Genomic DNA, 26,037 nt, shown 5'->3' on the forward strand with positions numbered 1-26,037 from the left:
GTAACGATTAGACGCGGTGGTATTTTTCTTATGCTGTAATTATTTCATTCAATAATTTCTATATGGGTTTCGTATTTTTTCTTATGCTGTCATTGCTTCCTACAGAACCTTCTCCATTGGTTCTCTCACTTTTTAATCTGCTGTTATTATATCGTGTGATATTTCTCAATTGGCTTTGCGACTTCGTCTTATGCTGTCGTTATTTCTTACAGTATCTAGTTTTGCGACTATTTCTTATACTGTCATTATGTTTTGATGTAGTTGTCATTTCCCGTTTACTCACCAAGTTTTGAGACATCATAATATCAATAAGTTCTTTCTATTTTATGGTGTTCCAGAATGTTATACCAAAATACTTATAACCAGGATGTTATAACTATTATTGAAATCTGGATTGTTCTTGTTTTTTTTCAGAATCTCCTATTTATTCTTGGTGAAAAATGCAAGGTCTGGAACTTATCACTATACTTTAGATAGTAACTGTCTGAGTACAGAGTAAAACCTACAGTAAGATCTTATTGAAAACTTTCCTGTATTTCTTAAGAACATAATATTACCAGTTTGTAAATTTAACATTTGAAACATTTACATTGACATTGTGGAATATACAATATCATAAAGTAGGGTATTCAGATTTGTTTATGTAAATGCCATTTTCTGTGGGACTGGAACAATATTTTACACGAATTGGAGATAGATGAAAAACAGTAAATCGAAAATGAAATATAATAGGCACTGAAGATTTACAATGCAACTATTTATTGGTACATCAATGTAATAGGTCATACAAAGCTTTTTTTTATACTTATACCAGCCCTATGCAAATCGATCTGTAGGAATTTGAGAAAAAAGTTTTCAAAGTAAATATTGGTATTTTGCATGAAGTAACTGTAGCAGAAATAGGCTTTTCCCCATCTCCCCACACCTCCCTCCACACATACACCCAGTATACCAACTCTTTAATGGCCCCAACAACTTCCCTCTAATGATACCCCACCAAAAAAAAAAAAAAAGAAAAAACAACAACACTAAAAACAAACAAACAAAATCTAAGTTATCAGGTTATACCCCTTTTAACTTTAACAACTGAAAAAAGGCAGAATTGCGAAGAACATTAGCTCTTTTAAGTACAAACATGTCTCCTTAAATACAGAAATTGCATTATTTTCCTCTTGTATTTTCCTCTTGAAAAAAAAACCTATTGCTACTTGCAAACTTCAGGCTGAAAACATTGTATAAACTCTAATGCCAGCCATATATCACGCACAAAGTTACCTATATCTGTGATCTAAAATACAGCACACAGTGTGTGTACATGTATATGTTTGACAAGTCTTTGACTACCATCTACAGTACTACACTGTATAATCAACTTTGATTTTCAGTGTACAGGTATTGATCTTGAAGAAACTTGTTCCGAAACACTATGCCAATTGTGATGAAATATATCCTATCTAAATGAAAACACCTACACATTTCAGTGAAAATTATATATGTCTAAAAATGTGAATGTTCTCAAAACATATTATCAACTATGTAACAACATTACATTGATTAAGACATCGTTTTTCTACCATGTAACAAATACCATTTAAATATAATTTATTGTAGTACATAAAACTCAACACCCAGAAAAAAGAAGACATTTTACTCTATGTAATTGTAACACAATTTTTTTTAGTTATCGCTTATGTACGTTTAAAATAAACCATTTAAAAAGTAAGCTAATGTTGAAAATATAAAAAAAACTATAAAAACACTTTAACGATTTTGGACGAACATTACAAAAAGGCCCATTACACACAGCGACTGTTAATTGCAGTTAACTCAAAAATTGTCTTTCAGTGTGATATAGACGATATTCCTTTCTTTCCTGTGCAAGATAAAGAAAAATCACGTATGGAATACCACCCCCCCCCCCCACACACACACACCTGCACCCACCCCAGCACACAACTTCAACTTTGCAATGATTTTGTGCAAGGAAATGTAGTTGTTCTATGTAATTTTTAGATTTCTGTTTAATTTCAATAGAAAATATTCTAAAAAGGAATTCAATACATCTAAGACTCAGAATATTATGCTTGATCAAAGACAGGTGATATCAGTAAAATATTCTCACATTCCTATGAAATATGCACTGGAAATTTGATTGAAAACAGTGAATTTGTAAGGACATCTACATGTATTTTAGTAAACCGCTGAACTCAGCATTGGAAGCGGTGATTTTATAACGGCATTATCCCTACTCCTATTCTAGTAAACCACTGAAAACAGCACTGAATACAGTGAATTTGTTAGGACATAATCCTACTCATGTTTTAGTAAACCAATGAAAACAGCACTGAAAACAGTGAATTTATAAGGACATACTCGCAATTCATATTTCAGTAGACACTTTAAAGAGTGAATTTATAAAGACATAATCCCCTATCATATTTCAGTATTGTAATACATAAAATAAGAGTTGATTTACATCTTTCAAAGTATTTAGGCAGCGGACCCATAACTATAACTGGCAATAGCCTTTCATAACATATGAAATTTACACCTTCTCAGATTGTTATGACTCATTTCCGATCAATGTTAACAGACAAATCATGTCGAATACCAATCTACACGACCACACAGAAATGCACGATGTTTACTATAATACTTTGTGTAAAACATCACAACAAACTGCGCCATAATGACCCTATATCGCTCACATGAATTAAGTTGCTTGCATGAACAAATGTCTTTGCCTAAGTTTGAAAAACAATAATCTAGGTGAGTAGGTTACTGTGAAGATTATTCAAGATAACTACTGAAATGTTGTAAACAACTATACAGGTGGTCCAAGTCTCTTTGCTGAAGCTTCAAAACAGGTAGATGTCAGTAGGTCAAGGTTAATAATTATCAAAGATGAGTATTGAAAACTGTATCAGACATTATACATGTGGTCCAAATTTCTTTGTCATTATACATGTGGTCCAAATTTCTTTGTCATTCTCCGAAATCAAATAAGTCTATGCAAAACAATGGACCATGCATGGCCGTTATTAACTCCAGTGCCTTATGGTTTCGGAAAATAATTTTTAAAGTTTTTTCGAAACATAAACCAATGTAAAACAGTTGGCCAAGGGGTTCAGTCAAGTTTGACCCCAGGGTCATGATTTGAACAAACTTGATAGCTGACCACTTAGCAATACTAAATACCAAATATCTAAGGTCTGGGCCTTAGGGTTTTTTAAAACAAGGGAATTATCAAAGATAAGTATTGAAAACTGTATCAGACATTATACATGTGGTCCAAATTTCTTTGTCATTATACATGTGGTCCAAATTTCTTTGTCATTCTCCGAAAACAAATAAGTCTATGCAAAACAATGGACCATGCATGGCCGTTATTAACTCCAGTGCCTTATGGTTTCGGAAAATATTTTTTATAAGTTTTTTCGAAACATAAACCAATGTAAAACAGTTGGCCAAGGGGTTCAGTCAAGTTTGACCCCAGGGTCCTGATTTGAACAAACTTGATAGCTGACCACTTAGCAATACTAAATACCAAATATCTAAGGTCTGGGCCTTAGGGTTTTTTAAAACAAGGGACCCCGGGCGTAGCATATATTGACCCCAGGGTCATGATTTAAAAATCTTAGTAACGAACCACTAGAACATGCCATATACTAAATATCCAAACTCTGAATCTTATGGATTATTTATTTATTTATTTTGTTGGGTTTAACGTCGCACCGACACAATTTTAGGTCATATGGCGACTTTCCAGCTTTAATGGTGGAGCAAGACCCCAGGTGCCCCTCCGTGCACTATTTCATCACGAGCGGGCACCTGGGTAGAACCACCGACCTTCCGTAAGCCAGCTGGATGGCTTCCTCACGTGAAGAATTCTACGCCCCAAATGAGGTTTCGAACCCACATCGATGAGGGGTAAATGGTTTGAAGTCAACGACTCTAACCACTCGGCCACGGAGGCCCCTCTTATGGATTAAGACAAGACTTTTTGTAGGTTTTTCCCAGTACAAGTCTATCTAAACTAAATACCCTCTCCCAACACTGGGCGGGGGCCACTTATAAAACGTTCAATACGTAGGTACAGCACGAGGTTTTCCATCAATAGTTCTGTAAATATAGCGGTAGCAATGGTTAAATGCTACCGAAGAATACAAGACTCTCATTCTCGATGATCAAAACATCGCATAGAACACTTTCATTCTAATGTAACAAGAACAGGGAGGAGGACATAATATGTGTAAATATAGATAAAGAAATCATGACAGTATTAGCGAAACACTCATTAACAATATGCGTATATTCGAAAATTAGTACCAAATTACGCTTATGAAAATTGACACTTTTTAAAAACACTTGTCAAAAACAACTTAAAGAGGTAGGATATCAGCATAAATCAATTACGTTAATACATACTAGCAGAAAGATATTGCAATACCTACTAGCAGACAGATAATGCAATACATGCTAGGAGACAGATAATGCAATACATACTAGCAGACAGATAATACAATACATACTAGCAGACAGATAATACAATACATACTAGCAGACAGATAATGCAATACATACTAGCAGAGAGATAATGCAATACCTACTAGCAGACAGATAATGCAATACATACTAGCAGACAGATAATGCATTGCATACTAGAAGACAGATAATGCAATACGTACTAGCAGACAGATAATGCAATATATACCAGCAGACAGATAATGCAATACCTACTAGAAGACAGATAATGCAATACATACTAGCAGACAGATAATGCCATACCTACTAGAAGACAGATAATGCAATACATACTGGCAGACAGATAATGCAATACCTACTAGCAGACAGATAATGCAATACCTACTAGCAGACAGATAATGCAATACCTACTAGCAGACAGATAATGCAATATATACTAGTAGACAGATAATGCAATACAGACAGATAATGCAATACCTACTAGCAGACAGATAATGCAATACCTACTAGCAGACAGATAATGCAATACCTACTAGCAGACAGATAATGCAATACATACTAGAAGACAGATAATGCAATACCTACTAGCAGACAGATAATGCAATACGTACTAGAAGACATATAATGCAATACGTACAAGCAGACAGATAACGCAATACATACTAGGAGACAGATAATGCAATACATACTAGCTGACAGATAATGCAATACATACTAGCAGACAGATAATGCAATACCTACTAGCAGACAGATAATGCAATACCTACTAGCAGACAGATAATGCAATACGTACTAGCAGATAGATAATGCAATACCTACTAGCAGACATATAATGCAATATGTACTAGCAGACAGATAATGCAATACGTACTAGCAGACAGATAATGCAAAACCTACTAGCAGACAGATAATGCAATACATACTAGCAGACAGATAATGCAATACCTACTAGCAGACAGATAATGCAATACCTACTAGCAGACAGATAACGCAATAACTACTAGCAGACAGATAATGCAAAACATACTAGAAGACAGATAATACAATACATACCAGCAGACAGATAATGCAATACAGACAGATAATACAATACCTACTAGCAGACAGATAATGCAATACCTACTAGCAGACAGATAATGCAATACCTACTAGTAGACAGATAATGCAATACCTACTAGCAGACAGATAATGCAAAACATACTAAAAGACAGATAATGCAATACATACTAGCAGTCAGATAATGCAATACAGACAGATAATGCAATACCTACTAGCAGACAGATAATGCAATACCTACTAGCAGACAGATAATGCAATACATACTAGAAGACAGATAATGCAATACCTGCTAGCAGACATATAATGCAATACGTACTAGCAGATAGATAATGCAATACCTACTAGCAGACAGATAATGCAATACGTACTAGCAGACAGATAATGCAATACGTACTAGCAGACAGATAATGCAATACAGACAGATAATGCAATACCTACTAGCAGACAGATAATGCAATACATACTAGCAGACAGATAATGCAATACAGACAGATAATGCAATACCTACTAGCAGACAGATAATGCAATATCTACTAGCAGACCGATAACGTGTAAAGGAAAAAAGAAATGAAGACATCATAGCGTATAAAGATTAAACAGAATGTAAAGTGAAAATATTTTTCAGTTACATACCATCGTATTTAGTAAAATAATGCTCATAAATAGCATGAAGATGTAGAAGAATACGTGACTGATGGCGTATAATGCAATATGTACTAGCAGACAGATAATGCAATACGTACTAGCAGACAGATAATGCAAAACCTACTAGCAGACAGATAATGCAATACCTACTAGCAGACAGATAATGCAATACCTACTAGCAGACAGATAATGCAATACCTACTAGCAGACAGATAACGCAATATCTACTAGCAGACAGATAATGCAAAACATACTAGAAGACAGATAATACAATACATACCAGCAGACAGATAATGCAATACAGACAGATAATACAATACCTACTAGCAGACAGATAATGCAATACCTACTAGCAGACAGATAATGCAATACCTACTAGTAGACAGATAATGCAATACCTACTAGCAGACAGATAATGCAAAACATACTAAAAGACAGATAATGCAATACATACTAGCAGTCAGATAATGCAATACAGACAGATAATGCAATACCTACTAGCAGACAGATAATGCAATACCTACTAGCAGACAGATAATGCAATACATACTAGAAGACAGATAATGCAATACCTGCTAGCAGACATATAATGCAATACGTACTAGCAGATAGATAATGCAATACCCACTAGCAGACAGATAATGCAATACGTACTAGCAGACAGATAATGCAATACGTACTAGCAGACAGATAATGCAATACAGACAGATAATGCAATACCTACTAGCAGACAGATAATGCAATACATACTAGCAGACAGATAATGCAATACAGACAGATAATGCAATACCTACTAGCAGACAGATAATGCAATACATACTAGCAGACAGATAATGCAATACAGACAGATAATGCAATACCTACTAGCAGACAGATAATGCAATACCTACTAGCAGACAGATAATGCAATACCTACTAGCAGACCGATAATGCAATACATACTAGAAGACAGATAATGCAATACTTAGTAGCAGACAGATAATGCAACACCTACTAGCAGACAGATAATGCAATACCTACTAGCAGAAAGATAATGCAATACCTACTAGCAGACAGATAATGCAATACATACTAGCAAACAGATAATGCAATACGTACTAGCAGACAGATAATGCAATACCTACTAGCAGACAGATAATGCAATACCTACTAGCAGTCAGATAATGCAATACCTACTAGCAGACAGATAATGCAATACCTACTAGCAGACAGATAATGCAATACCTACTAGCAGACAGATAACGCAATACATGCTAGCAGACAGATAATGCAATACGTACTAGTAGATAGATAATGCAATACCTACTAGCAGACAGATAATGCACCGAGAACAAGGCAAACAGTGAAAATTGCAGATTGGTTTGACTGAGTCTGTTCATGAGCAGTAATTTAAAATGCAACACTGCCCAACGGCTTAAGCAGTATTCAACATTCAAATCTAAACGAGTTGAAATCAATGATCCCGAATGAAAGATTTATAAAAGTATTACAAACGTGTAAAGGAAAAAAGAAATGAAGACATCATAGCGTATAAAGATTAAACAGAATGTAAAGTGAAAATATTTTTCAGTTACATACCATCGTATTTAGTAAAATAATGCTCATAAATAGCATGAAGATGTAGAAGAATACGTGACTGATGGCGTTATAATGCACTTTCCCATCAAGAAATATCGTAGAATAGTCAAGCTCGCCTATCATCATTTCTGTAGTCTTCACCAATGATATCCAAAAGGTGCTGAACGGTTCCTATAACAAAATGTCATTGATAAGCTACTCGTTCGCAGACAATCACAGTTTGAAATAAAATATATCTAAGAGAGAAAAGCGACTTAGCTAATATATACTAAAAAACCAAAACAAACAAACAAGTCAGTACCATGGCTGACATTGTCCATGATACATCTACACCTACGGAGATATTCCCAGCAATCAATTTCTTCTGATCATAACTGGGAGGTCGGGGCAGTTGTTAAAAGCATGTTGCTATGTTGCTACGTTACATGATACATGATATTCATGTTGTTAAGAGAGTAAGAGCAGTAATATATATATAGCTACATATACGAGTCCAAGTCAGATGTGAAGCACCAAAGGTTTACACTGTCCTTGGTGTTATAAGGTAAGGCGTTCCAGTATCTGACTGTGCGGGGGAAAAGGAGTTGATATGATATTGTGTTCTTGAAGATGGAATGATAAAGTTTAAATTTCTACAGGTTGTCAGGTAGTTATGATCTACAGAGACGAGGTTGTGTGATATTTTATACAGCATAATTAAAGATGTATGTTTTATTCTTTGTTCTAATATCTGCCATTTAAGAGTTTCAAGCATTGATGTTAAGCTGCTTTGGTATGAATAGTCATTCATAACATATCTGGCTGCAGCTCTTTGTACCTTTTCTAACTCATATGTTAAGTTTTTCTGCCATGGATGCCATATTGTGTTATAGTATTCTAATTGTGGGCGAACGTATGTTTTGTAGGCAGATTCTTTGATATTACGGTTATTACATTGTACATTTCCTTTTATAAATATGAAGCTGTTACTAGCTTTTAAAGATGTAACTTCAATATGTTTTTTCCAACTAAAGTCATCACTAATAGTAATCCCAAGATATTTAGCATTTTCTGTGGTTTTTCGTTCTTGATTATGTAATTTATATGGAAAGATGATATTTTTTTCTGTTTTTAGAGATTCTTATGATTTCGCATTTATCAGGATTAAATTCCATAGACCATTTACGTTCCAGTTCTTCTAATTTTGTCAAACCATCTTAAAGTTTGTAGGTGTCTACTAATGAGTCGATAGTGAGGTATATGATGGTGTTATCAGCAAATAAGAGTATGCTTCTTTTAACAGAGCCCGGAACGCCATTGATGTGACAAAGAAAGAGACAAGGACCCAAGACTGAAACTGGAACCCCTGAAAGAACTGGTAAAGAATCAGAGCGAGAGCCTTCAACTACTACAGACTGAGAACGATTACTAAGGAACGATTGAATCCAGGATAGAGATGTTTTGTTGACACCAAGTTTCATAAGTTTATAGAGAAGAAGTTGATAATCGACTTTGTCGAAAGCTTTCGAGAAATCCATAACAATGAGATCTGTTTGTTTTCCAGATTGGAGATTGTCAGAAATTTCCTGTTTGAAGGACAATAGTTGAGTCTCACAGCTATGTTTAGAACAGAAGCCATGTTGGAAAGGTGTGAGAAGATTTTTGTTGTCGAGATGGCACATGATGTTTGAGGCCATGATATGCTGCATTAGTTTGGAAGCTCTGCAAGTCAAAGAAATTGGCCGATAGTTGCTGGCTTTATATTTAGGACCCTTTTTTATACAGGTGCAACAATAGCAGTTTTCCAGTCCTCTGGAACTATATCAGTTTGCAGTGAGTTCTGGAAGACATTAGTGAGAAAAGGAGCTGTTTCGAGAGAAAATTCCTTAAGTAATCTTGGCGACAGCTGATCCGGACCAGACGCCTTGTTTGGATTTAGATCCTTGAGTATTTTCAAAACACCTTCTACAGTTATATCAATGTCGGACATTTTATTAACTTGTTGAAATGTGTCACTTTCAAAGAGGTTTAATTCACAAAGTTGTTTAAGCCTGACTGGTTTAGGTTTTGAGAAAACAGATTCAAATTGTTTGTTAAGAAGTTTTGCTTTATCATATGGTTTGGTATAAGTTTGGGAGGCCTTGATGTCTGGGCCGGACATCCCGCTCAAGTAAGGAAAACTCAAGCATATTCGCCCCTGCTTTTCCAGGTGTTAATGATCGCCGCAGATCCACTCTCGTGGTACGATCTTGCATATGGCCTCTCATTTACACAAACCTGTCCTCGGCAGTATGTTTCCGTTCGTGCTTCTTCTTCTCACAAAATTTGCCGGGGAGGGAGGGACCGGATGCCTGACGGGATAACCGGGCAAGGGAAGTGGTCAGCCCCCTCACGTGCGGCTCGCACGACCCACCGGTTAGTGGATACGCTCTCCTGCCCACGAACTGACCCCCATCTATAGGTTAAATAGAGGGAGGTGGATCAGCCCCCATACATGCGGCATGCCAGGCCCACCGATGTGTGGATAATGCCCTGATGCCCTTGAACTGACCCCTGTCTACTGTGCAAGTAGAAACACTACTGCCTTGTGGTTTGTCGTTGGATCGACAAGGCTAAGTGAGAAAACCCCAACAGAAAATCCGGAGTGGAGCCCCGATAGGCGGTTACATGTCAAACACTGTCAAGTCTCTGGCAACTACTGCATCCGGAGATATCTCAAGCTGTCTTGACTATGTCTTGCCACTGGACTCAGATATATCTTGATGAGAGAGTGCGGACGATTCTGCGCAAGTTCTTCTCACTTTAAACTAAGTCACGCGCAAGTCATGACTTCTTGCAGTAGTTGAACATCAGCTAGTCCTATGGCGACAGGAGAGCGACGAGTAGCAGGTGAGGATACACTGGCAGCTACAGACGCAAACCTGCACATTAGGCAGCTCAGGGTCCGGCAGCACTGAGCAGCCCTATTCAGGACCGCACTGCTCACCTCCGTAGAATAAGGAAGGGTCTAGAAAAGGTGAACTAAAAATTGCCTGCTTCACCACACCCGGGTTAGTTAACCGCGACTGGCAGGGATCCCCTTTAAGCGGTCGAAAAAACAGTAAAACTACAAAGGTGACCCCACTCACCCTCGCCACGTGGAACGCAAGAACCCTCCTAGACAACCCCAATGTAAATAGGCCTTAAAGACGAACAGCACTGGTAGCAATGGAGTTGAGTCGCTACAATGTTGACATAGCAGCACTCTTAGACACGCGCTTCGCTGAGGAAGGTCAACTGGCAGAGGATAGGAGTTGATATACCTTCTTTTGGAGTAGGCGTAGTGCAAATGTGAGACGCGAAGCAGATGTTTGATTTGCCATCAAGACCAAAGTGGTACACAATTTAACCAGCCTACCAAATGGCCTGAACGACCGCCTTATAACAATGGTCTGCCAGCAGGGAAGAACAAGCACGCTACAATCATAAGCCCCTATGCCCCTACAATGACCAACCAAGAAGCAGTTAAAGACAAATTCTATCAAGAGTTAAACGATATGATCAACATAGTACCCAAGGGAGACAAGCTTTTCTTACTGGACGATTTCAACGCTAGAGTTGGAAATGAATACCAAACATGGGAAGGAGCTATTGGTAGAAATTGTATAGGCAAAAGCAACAGCAATGGGCTACTTCTCTTGCAAACTTGCATTTTACATGACCTGATCATTACCAACACACTGTTCCGACAAGTCAATCACAACAAGGCTACCTTGATGCATCCAAGATCCAAACATTGGCATCTTATCGACTATGACATTACCAAGAAAGCGGACAGAAAAGATGTAAACATTACCAGGGCTATAAGTGGTGCAGAGTGCTGGACCGACCACAGACTTGTTGTCTCAAAGCTGAACTTGCACCTTGCAGCAGAGCGCCGACCCCAAGGGGGAAAAACTCTCAAGCGTATGAACGTCTCGCAATTAAAGAAGGAGGATAACGTTACCCAATTAGCCAATAAACGCGGCAGTAAACTCTCTGAACTAAAATTTAGCCACACAGATGTAAAAGATGACTGGGCTTTGATCCGTCACACCATATACCTTCTTTGGGAGTCCTAGGTCCGACAGTAAAAAAACACCAAAATTGGATTGATGAAAACGATAAGGAAATCTAAACACTTCTGAAGGAAAAGCATCAGCTGCATCTTGACCATCAACAAGACCTAAGCTCAGTTTCCAAGAAAGACGCCTTTGCAAATATACGCCAGAAGGTCCAAGCCAGACTACGGCATATGCAAGGTGAGTGGCTCAGTAACAAATCCTTGGAGATTCAGAAATATGCAGACACGCATTCCTCCAAACGCTTTTACGAGGCACTAAAAGCTGTCTACGGGCCCGAACCTCAGACAATTCTCCACTTACAAATGCTGATGGTTCAACACTTATAACCGACCGATTTTAGACAGATGGGCTGAGCACTTCAACTCATTTCTCAACAGACCCTCCTCGATTAATGACTAGGCCATATCTCGCCTAACACAGGTCGAAACAAACAGCGCCATTGACTGCAAACCAACAATACACGAAGTTCAAAAAGCTATCGAGCAGCTCTCTTGTGGGAAAGCTCCCGGCTCAGATGCCATACCAACTGAGATATATAAAGCTGGAGGACCTGCACTGACAGAGAAACTACTTGAGCTGTACACGTCATGCTGGAACCAAGGCGGCAAACTACCACAAGAGTTCAAAGATGCATCCATAGTGCACATTTATAAGAAGAAAGGGAACATGCAGAACTGTGATAACCACAGGGTAATATCACTGCTCAGCATCGCAGAGAAGATTCTAACCAGAGTTCTGCTCAACCGTCTCACTGTCCATCTTGAAGACGGCTTATTGCCAGACAGCCAGTGTGGTTTTCGCGCCAACCGTGGAACAGTCGACATGGTATTCGCTGCACGTCATTTGCAAGAGAAATGCCAGGAACAATACCAAGACTTGTACACAACTTTTGTAGACCTGAGAAAAGCTTTCAACACTGTAAGCCGTGAGGGACTTTGGAAGATCATGTCGAAGTTTGGGTGCCAAAATCGCTTCATAACCATTGTGCGCCAGTTTCATGATGGCATGATGGCCCGAGTACTTGACGACGGAGAGACATCGCCTAATTTCCCAGTCAGCAACGGCGTCAAACAGGGCTGTGTCTTAGCCCCTACATTATTCAGCATGATATTCTCTGCCATGCTTAAAGATGCATTCATCAACGATGACCCAGTAGTAGGCATCAGGTACCGGACTGACGGAAAGCTATTCAACCTACGACGCTTGAAAGCTGTAACAAAAGTCAAGACAACTGTGATCCGGGATCTGCTTTTTGCTGATGACTGCGCGCTGAATGCAAGCGCTGAACTGAAAATGCAGCAAAACCTCAATCAATTCTCTGCTGCTTGCGACAACTTCGGGCTGACAGTCAGCATCAAAAAGACAGAAGTACTTCACCAAGCAGCAACTGGAAAGCCTTATAGTGAACCAACATTGAAAGTTCATGATGCCAAGCTAAATGTTGTAGACAAGTTCATATATCTGGGAAGTACTCTCTCCAGAACAGTAAATTGCAGAATTGCAAAGGCTAGTGCAGCATTTGGCATACTCCGCGCTACAGTCTGGGAACACAGAGGCATCCGACTTCATACAAAGATAAGTGTCTACAGGACAGTCGTACTAACAATACTCCTGTATGCTTGCGAAACATGGACTGTCTACGCCAGACATGCCAAGAAGCTCAATCACTTCCATATGACCTGTCTACGCCAGCTGCTCAAGATTAAGTGGCAAGACAAAATACCAGACATCGATGTCCTTGCTCGGGCCAAACTCACGTCTATTTACGTCATGCAACAACGCTCGCAAGTTAGATGGACAGGCCACATCTGTCAAATGCCAGATGATAGGAACCCGAAACAGTTTCTATATGGAGCCCGGCTTAACGGAGCAAGATCGACAGGGGGCCAACGAAAGCGATTCAAAGATGCCTTGAAGGCCTCACTGAAGGCACTTGGCATGTGTACAGACTCCTGAGAGAGTCTTGCGCAAGATCGTTCAGCTTGACGAATACACATTACTAAAGGGGCCTCACTCTCAGAAATGTTACCCATGGATGAGTGTAGGAGGAAGCATGCTATTCGCAAAGAGATGGCAGTGAGCTCATCCATAGCTGTAACCGAACGTACAGGCCACAGATGTGAGACGTTCGGGAGGTTCTTTCGTGCCCGGATTGGCCTAATCAGTCATCGCCGGACACACAGAATCTAGTCAACAACCTAGAAGAAGTCATGGTCATCTTCGCATCTACAATGGACGAACAAGGACCTTCAGAGTTTAAGGGTGCTACACCATGATTGCCTGTGTAATTTTATGTTTTACATATGAATAGAATTATTTTTACCAGATTCTGAGTCATTAGAAAAGAGTACCGATTCTAAATATTCCCAATATGATTTGCGTATATCTCTTCGGATGGCGGCATTAAGAATAGTAAGTCGCTGTCTTATTTTGCTGCAATGTTCTTTTCCTTTAGCGTTTTTACATTTAGTGTGTAATTAATCTCTTTTATGTATCATTTAAATGATCTTTTTTCTTACCCAGGGAAGGTCACTTCTGGGTTTAGTCATTTTGGTTGGTATATATGTATTTGATAATTCAATTTTTAAATTTTTCCAAGAACATGTTTGGGTCTTTAGATGAGAGTTTAAGAAAAGCATTACTAAAGTATTCATTGAGATACGTGAGCATTCGAAGCACGTGCATGTTATAATAGAGGATTTTTGTTTGATTAAGTGTCAGGTCGAAATACATTTCACTGAGTGAACACCATTCTTAATATTTTCCAAAGTCCGGCCTAAGAGTAAAAATGTAAATTATGATGGTTACGAGTAAAATATATATCCACCTTACACCGCGACAAACACATTTTCGTATCGATGCATCGTAACGGTTTTTAAGACAAGTGCATCGCATATGGCCTCGTAGCACAATGACGTCAAGCTATCTATGTAGGGAAAATGCCAAAGAATTCTATGACATTTTCGGATTTATTTAGAAAATCTTTAAGAGCATAAATATATCTTTATGATTCTTTAAGTATTTTTATCTTTTCTGAAGTGTATTTTGCAAGGAATTTCCTATTCTTTATAAAACTCATGTGTTTTTGCATTCAAGTGAAGTTCCATACTAATGAAAAATATAAAAGATATTTTCACTGTTTAAAACAATGGCCCAGTTGTTCAAAACATTCGTTAAGTATTTAACGATGATATTTTCGTTAAATAGCTGAAGGCTCGTTAATTATTTTGTTACATTTTCCTCTTAAATTGTTCGGTTGTTCAGAACATTTAACAATAAAAAAATTGTTAAATCAGCGCAGCTTCGTTAAATTTTTCCATTTAAAAAAATTGTCGTTGGTGAAATGTTAGTACAATATTTCTGTTAAAGTAAGCAGTTTAACGATAAATCTAACGCAAATTTTAATTCACCTCTGGAGGTACTTTAAAATGTTCGTTAAGACTTAACGAAGAAATTCAAAATGGCTACCATGTCAAGATATTTCTTAATTATTTTCAAAACTTGTGTATTTCACAACATCTCTTTGAAACACAGGCTTGAAACTTGTTTTGAAAGATTTTATCAACAGTTCCGATGATTTCATGTCATTTCATTTAGTTTTGAAGAACTCTTCAAGCATGATATGTATAGCCAGTACAGTATAGTAGGCCTGTGTAAAATACAACTGATATAAGATAAGAGATTTTTTACTACAGTACGGGTATAGCATTTATAAAACAATACTCAATAAACAAATATTTCATCATTATATTTCCTGACCTCGCTTAATATGGCTGAAATGCCAAATAGTTTATTAGAAAAACCAGTAATGTAGAATAAGAGAAAAGCAGGGGATACCCCTTCTCATTAGTTCAGAAATACATGTTGATCTCCACTTCCTTAGCATTTATTTGCAATCGTAAACACAACCTCCAAAAATAACAACAAATTTTGAAGTTGCTTACAACAATGAGAATATGACAAAGGAAAATCGGTAGGTCAATGCACAGTGCCTAACAATCAACTGTCCTATTTTTTTTTTATAGAAATCTCTACTAAAAGTCAAGTGCAAACGTTTCTTTATTTACTAAATTATTTCGATTTTTTCTGCTTACAACATATTAAAATAAAATAAGTGAATGAGGCCCTGACAAGAGTAACGAAAAAAACTTAATCCTGTGCAATTTCCCACCATCTAAGATGTTCTTTATTCTGTATAAACTAACCCAGGTGTGTACTATGTACCTGTAGTGGGAACTTAGTTAAGATTAGTGAGGTCACTGTAAGAGTTCACAGGAGAACCAGCCAGTCGGAGAGGAGGATTCCAATCACATGGCCAGCAGGACCGACGAGCAGCAACGCTTCACGACCAGACTCCATTGATTGTACATGTACTTTTATATGATCCACCGAAATTCAGGGCTATCTTGGGTAGTAAGTGACCTGTATTATATTCATATCTGCCTGTTAGGGTTAGGAACCTTTTCTATCTCTAACAGGAGTGTCAGCTCCTGAATAGCGAAGGCCATTTTCGCTATATTGGTGTCAGTAATTTCCTAGTAGGTCCCCTGTCCATTATGTAGTAGAAGGCGAAAGCCTTCGAACTGTCCCTTCGACCAGGTTTTTTTCTGAACAGGATTCCTGGGTTGGTTCGAACATTCTTTCAGTTGATTAAATTTTCCTCGACAGAAGAATTTTTTTGTCATATTTTTCAAATATTTAGGCCTCGCGCACGGAAAACGGGCCAAACCAAAAGTACTTTCACGGTACGCCGGAATTTCCGGTAACAACAACAACCGGTGAATTGGAATTTTTCAAAATTATTCAAAAAGTCATTTCATTTCATTCTATTCAATTCAATGATAGAAAGACAGCACGTGTACTGTTCCTTTTGGTTCATTTGTGGAAGGTATCCTTCCTTGTACATGTATTATCTTACTGCTTTTACATCAAAGGCCAAAAAGAATAAAATGAGAGAGGGTGTAGGGATATTGTCCGTTATTGAGGTTTTCACCATTCAAGAAAACAAATAGCAAAATGTAGAGTATTTCAATTTACAACAGACATATCAGCTTTATACTTTCTACATCTAAGGTTATGGCTGAGAAAGTAAGTACCCCTTGCAGCAATACAAAATCAACAGGTAACTCGTGTGGGGCTGTGCCTCGATTGGGATTTTACCAGCCTATGTGGGGATATGGGTGGCCTTCACTGGGAGGGGTAGCCCCTCACACACCGGACATGTGGGCCAATTGGGGGTTTGGATATTGGTCCCCAGGAGCGTTACCCCCGCTCATACCAGGCATTACAGCCAGTAGGCAATTAGAATATTTTCCCCCAGAGGTGGTATCCCCTCACACACTAGGTGTGACTGCAGAAAAGGGGCATGGGTGGTCTTCACCAAAAACAGTAGCCATACACACACATACACCCAACAGATAGGCTCATGTTATGCCGCCTGTGATACCAGTGCCGGCTGTATCTCCGGTAAAGGTTTCGAGCCAAGGTCATGCTAATAACCTCCCTCATCTATCAGAAACACATGTTGGGAATCCCATGCCTTCTCCTGTCACTCCCCATGAGCTAACTGTTCCTACAAATTGCCAATACGTAATGAAATTTTATCTCAGAGAATACAAGTTGTGGAGGATGAAAATCAAGAACTAAAATACCAGAGGGATTGCCTCCAAAAGAAAGTAGATACCTTGACAGAGAAATGTGACACATATCGTGTTTGCGAGGAGTATCTGCTGACTTGCAGACGAATTCTAAAACATAACAATAAGTCCCTGAAAGACGAATCATCGTGGTGGAAAGAACAACTCCGATGAAATTGTTGAGTCTAGTTTAAAGAAATGTAAATCATAGGAGCCCTTAAGTCAGAAATTAATCTCTTAAGGGAGAGTGTGCTAAGGGAGGAAGCCTCCTCACACTTCTCCAAATCCGAGATTTCCCCTGAAATGTGTGAGGTAAGTACGTCAACAGAATGGGGGGATTTGTCCAGTGATACTCTAGTTAAGGATCAGGGTAGTGTGCCATGTGTCTCCAAGGTTCCAATAAAATCAGATGAAGACCTTGAACAAATCATAGGAACCCTCAAGTCAGAAATTAAGCTCCTAAGGGAGAGTGAGGTAAGGGAGGAAGATTCATCACAAAATCCGAGATTTCATCTGAAATGTGTAAGGTAAGTACCTCAACGGAATGGTTGGATATGTCCTGTGATACTCTAGTTAAGGATCAGGGTAGTGTACCATGTGTCCTCCTGGTTCCAATAAAATCAGATGAACACCTTAAACCGTTCTTTAACTTTCTGGACTTTGCAGAGCAGGATTTGTCCTAAGTTACTGAATACAAATTATCGAGCTCTTTTAGAAGTGGGAAGAGTGTGGGGGAAAATGATAGTAGTGCTCTCGTGCTGGGAGCATGTCTGAAACCTTGGGCCAGCAGGCAAATAGCTCTGGGGCCGTTAGTTCTTTATTGAGTCCAGATTCCAGTCTTGAGGAATCAGTGATGAGTCTCCACAAAGGAGCAGTACACTGACCGGTAACCAGCTTGATAACTCTGCATCAGATAAGGATGAGAGTTATAATGCTGACACCACTAAATTGAATTATGCTAGTAGGCCTAGTGGGAATAACACAATACTGATTCCCAACAAGTTAATTAGTGAAGGAGACCATACACAATCAGAGACTGTACCCAGTCGTAATCTTAGCACTATGTGTGTTGGTGCAAATACCGTACTTAACCTTTCTCTGAGCGCCCCGTGTAATTAAGAAAATACGGCTACCGTATTAACCCTTAATGCCAGCATCCAATGCTATATGGACAGTAATACAAATACTGTATCTACCATTCTGTCCAATGCAACATGCAATATAGTCAATGCGGATACCGTAGTAAACCACCAGTCTAGCACCCCATATGAATTGGACAGTGTTACGGATACTGTACCTAACTTTCCTTCCAACGCCATGTGCACTATTAATGACACCGGTACCGTATCGGCCACTAACACTAGCGCCCTATATGCTCTATAACATAAAGCAGATACCGTACTTACCATATCTTTGGATGCCCCAGAAAGTATGGTTACCATAGTCACTCCTGTTTCTAGCGCTCCACGTGTTCTGTACAATAAGGCAGATATTTATGTAACACTTCTCCTAGTTCCATGTGTGCTATAGACAACATGGATGCTACATTCATCCCCAGCTCTAGCACCCCATGTGATTAACTCATTAGTACTGATACATTATCTACTTATCCCCTAAGGGCTTTGTTCAATTTAAACAATACGGAAACCGTATTCTCCCCTGATCCTAACGTCCAGTTAGCTTTGCACAAAAACATGAACATTGTAAATTCCCCGGTTGCAACCACCCTGTGCAAATTAAACACTATGGGTACTCATTTAGCTCCAGTGTCTGAGTGCCCTGCAGATTTTGACAATAACAAAGATACGGCTTTTAGAGAGCAGTTATCCGATAATGTTCTTGAGCACAATACTGCGACTCTTTTTAATACTGGCCTGTATATTTTAATGGTAATTCAAGAAGATAATTATAGGAACTGCCTCACAATAAGATATCCTATAAGTGAAATTGATGTATCTCTGGTAGCTAAAGGCAATAGGCAGGATGGTACATCAAATGTGCCCAACTCGGAGACTGGTTTATACAAGAGCAACTCTTTTGATGGCAAATCTGTGACTTCAGATTTTTTCAATACAAAGTCATCTGGACTTAAAGTGGCATCTGGGGAACCTAAGGTAATAGATGAATCGGGAATATAAGAGATTGTTACTAAAGGTCAAGGCACCGGTGGAAAGCTCAGAGGCCATTGTTTTCCAAAGATTTGCGGACCTGATACTAGCAGCTGTGTTCAATATCAATAATTCGGTAGGGTATTGCCCTTCAATCATTCTGGGGAATTGCCGCCTTATCACGTTGGGGAACCAAAAGTTAGTTTATCCCTATCTGACTTTGCCCATGAGGGTTCACTTGCTCGGGGGTTGCCGCCACCAGCAACCTTGTCATTTTACTCTGTACCACCCCATTCCTCGAGGTTCCCTTTTCCTGTAATCAACCAGAGTGCCTGTACATTAAGTCATTCTCCAGGGCAGCAACTATAGAACAATTATTGGTTTAGCGATTCCTGCTCTTGTGTCCCACACCTCCGTTTTACACACCCCTTCATTCAGAGATAAAATGTTTTGACTACCCTTTCCGTTCACAATCCGGGGGAATAATGTTAAATTCTGACAGGTACAGTAAGGCCTCAAGGCCTCTGCCGCAACAGTTTTACATCATTGTGGAAATACTGAAAGAGAGGTTTTTGGTGTAGGGTCTCTGGGATGTGTTCAGGACTCCTGTTCAGATGGACAAAACAGTAGGGGCATGGTGTGCCAGAGTCTTGTGGGTCTGATTGTTGTTTGGTGTCACCTTCTAACATTCCTAGTGTGAGACCAAAGTCTGTGGAGCCTTAATTTAACCACAGCATCCTTTGGACTGTAGCACAAATCTCTTCCAGCAGGGATGGGGATTCCGGAGTCTGTCACGAAACCGGTCTGGTTCAAGCAAAAGAGATCCATGGGCTACTGGCCTGGGTGAAGGGACTCCGGGTCACGGATCATCTACTTCAGATCCTTTGTCCTATACGGGTCAGTAGAGGCAATGCCTCGTCCTTCAATAGACGCAGAAACTGCGTCTATCTTCTTGGGGTCTCCCAAGCCTCATGGTATCCCAGGTTTATCCCTGTTCTAGATGTAGGAACTGTCCATCTGCTCATTGCACCCCAAGCCTCCTGTGCATCCCAGGTTTATCCTTGGAATAACTTGTCCTGATACTGTCAAGTGCTGAGCTATTTCCATAGACTATAAACTCTATTGGGTCCCTTTAAACCTTAATGCAGAATGGTCCAAACTTTAGACAGCTTTGCTTCTTAATGTTATAATGGGTGTCCCATGATATTTAATGAGGTATTTCAATGGGGATCTCAGATCTGAATGTTTGGTAGGTACATTTTGTGTTATGACCTGGTTTAAGAAATGAGGCATGGGTATCCCATGGTACACCTTGATATGACAGTTGTTTCGCTGGGTATCCCAGAACTTTAATGATTTATTATGCCTCTCCGCGCAAGCTTAAAGTTATAAACTGATGTAAGTATGTGTAATTCCTGGTATGCATTAGTATCAGTATAATGGTTGTTCCCCTTGGTATCCGAGGACCTTAATAATTTGATATGTTTATCTGGGTTACCCAGAAAAATATGAACTTAGGTCAGAATGGGGATCCCATGACCTTAATTCCTGTTATTAAAAGAGATGTTCGGAATAACCGCTTCTAAATGGTAATAAATCTCCTACGGGGGAATCTCCTCAATGATTCCAGAAGCCCTTGTTGTCTGGTCTGTTTTGCATCAGATGTAAAATCGTTATTGGTGAAACCTCCATGTTTATTATTAAGCAAGGTATCCTTGTCATGCCTGTCTCTGCTAGGAATACATCTGTGGCCTCCCAGGTAATCTTTTTACTGTGTGATTCACACGGACCCTGGTGACCCACTTTAGAGAACGGGGCTGTGTAATGGGAATGTAGTTAAGGTTAGTCAGGTCACTGTAGGAGGTCACAGGAGAACCAGCCAATCGGAGAGCAGGATTCCTATCACATGGCCAGGAGGACAAATCACCGACGAGCAGCATCGCTTCACGACCAGACTCCATTGATTGTACATGTACTTTAATATGATCCACAGAAATCCAGGGCCATCTTGGGTAGTAAGTGACCTGTATTATATTTATATCTGCCTGTTTGGGTTAAGAACCTTTTCTGCCTCCAATAGGAGTGTCAACTCTTGTATAGCGAAGGCCATTTTCGCTATATACCTTTATTTCTCTTGCATAAACTGTTAAAACTAATGAAAACATATATCTAAGTAAGAAACATGCTTGATTCATGTGTTGTATTTATAAAAGGGAGGTAATAAAATTGTTACTTATTGCAACTAAATACCAATATTTAGAAGTATAAAAATATTTAACGTGCAAATAAGTTTGGTAAAGTATATATTTTGAACATGTACCTATAGTATTTATTTAAATTTGTATTAAAAACTCTTTGCATTGCCAAAATGGATACAGTATATTAAAACAACTGGACCAGTACAATATGAGTGACATTTATGATACTATGCAAAATAAATAAATTTATAATTATAAGAAGTAGCATGATTATTTATGATAAACTAAAACACTAGTGTGACCAAAAGCTTAAAAAATCATCTGAACCAACCCCGCAAGTTAAATGTTGAGTGTCAAGCAAAGGAGTTACCAGTATTTTTCCAACATCTTTGGTATATAACACAACAGAGACACACAAAACCATGGTGTTCCATTAGGGCCAGCGCCTAATCCCAATGAGCATGAAGCGAGAAGGTACGACGGAAAGATAGCAAAGCGTGACGGTACAATGGCAAAGCGCAACTGTACAATTGTGATAACACGACAGTATGAAGGCAAAGTGCAACAGTAAGATGGTGAAAGCCCGTCATATTGTTGTGCTTTGCAATCGTACTATCACACTTCGTCATCAGTGTCATGCTTCGCCATCGCACTGTCGCGCTTCACCATAGTAGTATCACCATTGTACTGTTGCGCTTCACCATCGTACTGTCGTAATTCACCATCGTACTGTCACGCATAGCCATTGTATTGCCGTGCTTCACCATCGTAATACTGCTCTTCGCCATTGTACTGACACACAAATCAATCTTACTGTTACGCTTCACCATCATGCTGTCATACTTCGCCATCGCACAATTTTGTCTTTGCGCTCACAGGGAGTGTCAGAATACTGGTTATATGACCCAGGGAAGTGCCTACGCCTTTAGTATCTTGACCAATGAAATGGGTACTATCGCTAAGATGACTATGTCTTAGACTAGCTGACAAACGAAATATAATGTCCTTTGTAAAACGTATAGCTGGTGGGACCAAGTACCTCGTATATAGAATTTTCCTCTGGCTTCCTTGCCTAATGATTCGCGTACCAATGATTCGTAAATAATTTCTATTATGAGCTAGACAATTCCAGGGATCAAGCAAATCACGAAATGTTTCAAACTAACAATCTTCAATTAAAAATAATTAGCTCAAACGACTATAGGCTGAAGACTTTATACTTGACTGGTCTTTCTGTTGAAGTTCCCGTCAGACAATGTCTTTGAATCAACAACATACGGCCTTTGTCCTCTTAACTCTATATGACTGCCCTGACTCCTGGGTGCTCAGCGCCTATTTGCTATCATACGTAGCATTCAACTACCATAATAGGTATATCCCCGATGCCTTGGCTGTACTTCGCCAGTAATGCTGAACCTTCTATAAGCTGGAACTTTCTTACTATCTCAGTAGATTACCAAACTCTGGGTCTCTGTCTCAGCTTTCCGATGCTCAGCCTATATCTGCTAACGTCTATAGCATTAAACTACCCTTAAGGTAAAACTCCTATGCGCTGGCCCTATAGCTCGAAACCTGGTTAAAATTCTGCAACTCTTCTTTAGTCTATGAACTTCCTAATTCTTCTTTTTAATAATTTATCCGCCCTGACAGGGTAACTGCAATAGTCTCCTTATCAAGGTACTGGGATAAATTATTAGTTGAATCCTCGATGTGTCTTCTTCAACCGCTAGATACCGAATGCCTTCTCCGTCATCCATCTACCTATTTATACCCCAGCAGAGGTGCTATTTTTATAACTTTTTTCTGATTTGTCCAAATTTAAACATAACGTTTTACAATGAGTACTTGCTCTTTCATAGACTCTTCCACACGTTAGATACTACATATTAACGACTGTTACAACCCAAGAACTATGACGCGCCAGGTATAAAATTAGTGAAAGATAGCAATCGCTGATTGGCTAAGTGTATATATCGATGTAAATGTCACGCATAGCTCCCTTTTATTTTAGATCTTTCTTTTTTGTCGGCTGCTAGATGGAATTTACAAAAACATTAGATATTTCTGTAAAAAAAAATAAATAAATAAAAATAAAGAAAGCAACATACCATTCAGTATCCTTAAACCCAAAAAATTGAATGTGTTAGAAAAAATAAATGATGGAGATACATTAGTAATTTGACCCACTGGATATGGAAAGTCATTAATTTATGAAGTTTTGCATAAGATTTCAATTAGTTATACCTAATTACAGTTCTATTATCAATACTAGATACCTGCGTAGAAAGAGAATAATTTATAGTAAGTTACCAGTAGATCTATTCTATACGTACCTATTCTACAACATGGACAATATAGCTGACTGGAAGCGCTTATCAGTTGTGTATTGTTTAAACCTTCATAGTTTTAGGTTTAACTAGTTATGTTCGGTGATTGAACAATCCTTTCAGGATTAATAAGACAATGTGCATGTACTATATGCATTCAATACCAAGGTTTAACCTGAGCTACACATTTCTCTTTGGGAAAGCCTGGCTATTTTTAGATTAGCATGCGCGCGGTGGATTATGGTATTCGTACAGATTTCTGTACTTTTTTAATCGGTTTGTAACTGACTCTGTATTCGATAAGACAGATCAGTGAAACAGACTAGCTCTTTCAAATATCTGGTTCCCTTTAACTTTTGCATATAACATAATGTGCGAAGCTGGGACCAGCCATCCACATAATGAACCCAAATCAGCCACAAATGACCAAAAGTCTATCATTAACAGCAATTCAACCATAATTATAGCAATGACAACCTGAAAAGGGAGTCAAGCACTATCTATGCTTATGTGTTACGTTATCAATATATTAAATATACAAATTATTCTGACAGGGAGCAGGCGCTTACCCGAACGGAACAATTTACATAACCATTGAGCCGCTAAGGCAGCATATCTCCTGTGACTGTTTATTTAATATTCTTTATTTTGATGCCTATTTTGAAGTATTAAGTGGTTGTTTAAAGCAGGTGACTGCTTCAGACAAGCTGAAATAAGAAAGTGAAGTCAGTTTGGGAAGTTAGCTGACTGGCTGCTTAAGAAAAGTAGCTGCTTAAAAGGTTGCCATTTAGGACGGTTCAACTGTAGTCACTTTCAAAATAAATGTTTAGTATATGTACCTACTTAGTGGTAAGTGTTATGAAGAGTGTTAGAGGTTATAACTCACTAAATAGTTTTTGTTCTTTATTCTTTATAAAATTGACCTATTTCCAATGTCCGCAGCACACATCAGGACCCATTTTAGATGTATATAAACTACATTTTCTTGAAGAATATTGACAGTGCTAAATAAAAATCAAAAGGAAAGTAGGGGTCATGTTTGATGCAAGAAAAATATTTTCAGTCAAACACACAAACTGCAAAATCAGCTAAAAATTGATTTTTACATCTTTGTCATAGTGCGTTTGCATCCAGCATTGATCCAGACCAGACTATGCGGATGCTGCTCGCTTTCAAAAACATATTGCAATTAGAGAAATACTTAGCGAACAGCAAACCCACACTGTTTCTATATTCCTAAATAATATTTGAGAAGTACAAGTGGTCAGAGATAACAGTTTCCACACGACACAAATCAAATTGACTATCTAAATAAAAGAAAATAACAAAAGATATACCCCGAGGTAGGACATCAAAATCAAAGGGAGTTAATCCAGTCAGTATTTCCTTTTACATTTCTTGGTAGATGTGATGCAGTTTTATATAAAATTGGAAGAATAACATAAGTGCTTGGATGATAACCTTGATATAACTTGCAGAATTATACCTGAATGTGGATGTATTGCAAATAACTAGGAAATATCGGGATATGAAGTGGAAAAACTTTGGAGAATAACAAAAGAGAAGGTAGCGAAAACGTGTGACAAAATATGAAAGATTACTGAAACTTTACATGGTGTTGACTTCTTGTTTTGTTTTTTGAACTAGAACAACAATCAACTAAATGTGCTGTCGTCAGTAAAGTCTACAAAAGCAAGTGTCAGTGACATTACTAGTTAAAAGAAAGAGTGACTGCTTACAAATTATATGCAAGAAAAACAGGAATTATGGACAACATGAAGGACTACAAAAAAGGTATAAAGTAAACTCTGGGAGATAAAATACCAAAGTCCCTACTGGGGCTCGAACCCCGGACCTCGAGATCTGGAGGTGGACACTCAACCACGTCGCTAAAGGGTTAACCTAAAAGCAAGGCTGTT

The 26,037-nt window shown here is 38.6% G+C and overlaps 1 protein-coding gene across 1 annotated transcript in view; it reads right to left on the bottom strand.

Annotated features, from left to right (window-relative positions):
* The window catches only part of LOC128552097 (transient receptor potential cation channel subfamily A member 1 homolog), a gene marked incomplete at its 3' end in the record, with an annotated part of 64,991 nt that overhangs the window by 15,470 nt on the left and 23,484 nt on the right, over nucleotides 1-26,037 (bottom strand). The window contains exon 8 of the mRNA XM_053533109.1: nucleotides 7,768-7,938. Within this exon, the coding sequence (XP_053389084.1) occupies nucleotides 7,768-7,938 (171 nt within the window). The remainder of the gene's footprint in view (nucleotides 1-7,767; nucleotides 7,939-26,037) is intronic.

This window comes from Mercenaria mercenaria, unplaced genomic scaffold (genome assembly GCF_021730395.1).
Source record: "Mercenaria mercenaria strain notata unplaced genomic scaffold, MADL_Memer_1 contig_2039, whole genome shotgun sequence".
Lineage (NCBI taxonomy): Eukaryota > Metazoa > Mollusca > Bivalvia > Venerida > Veneridae > Mercenaria > Mercenaria mercenaria.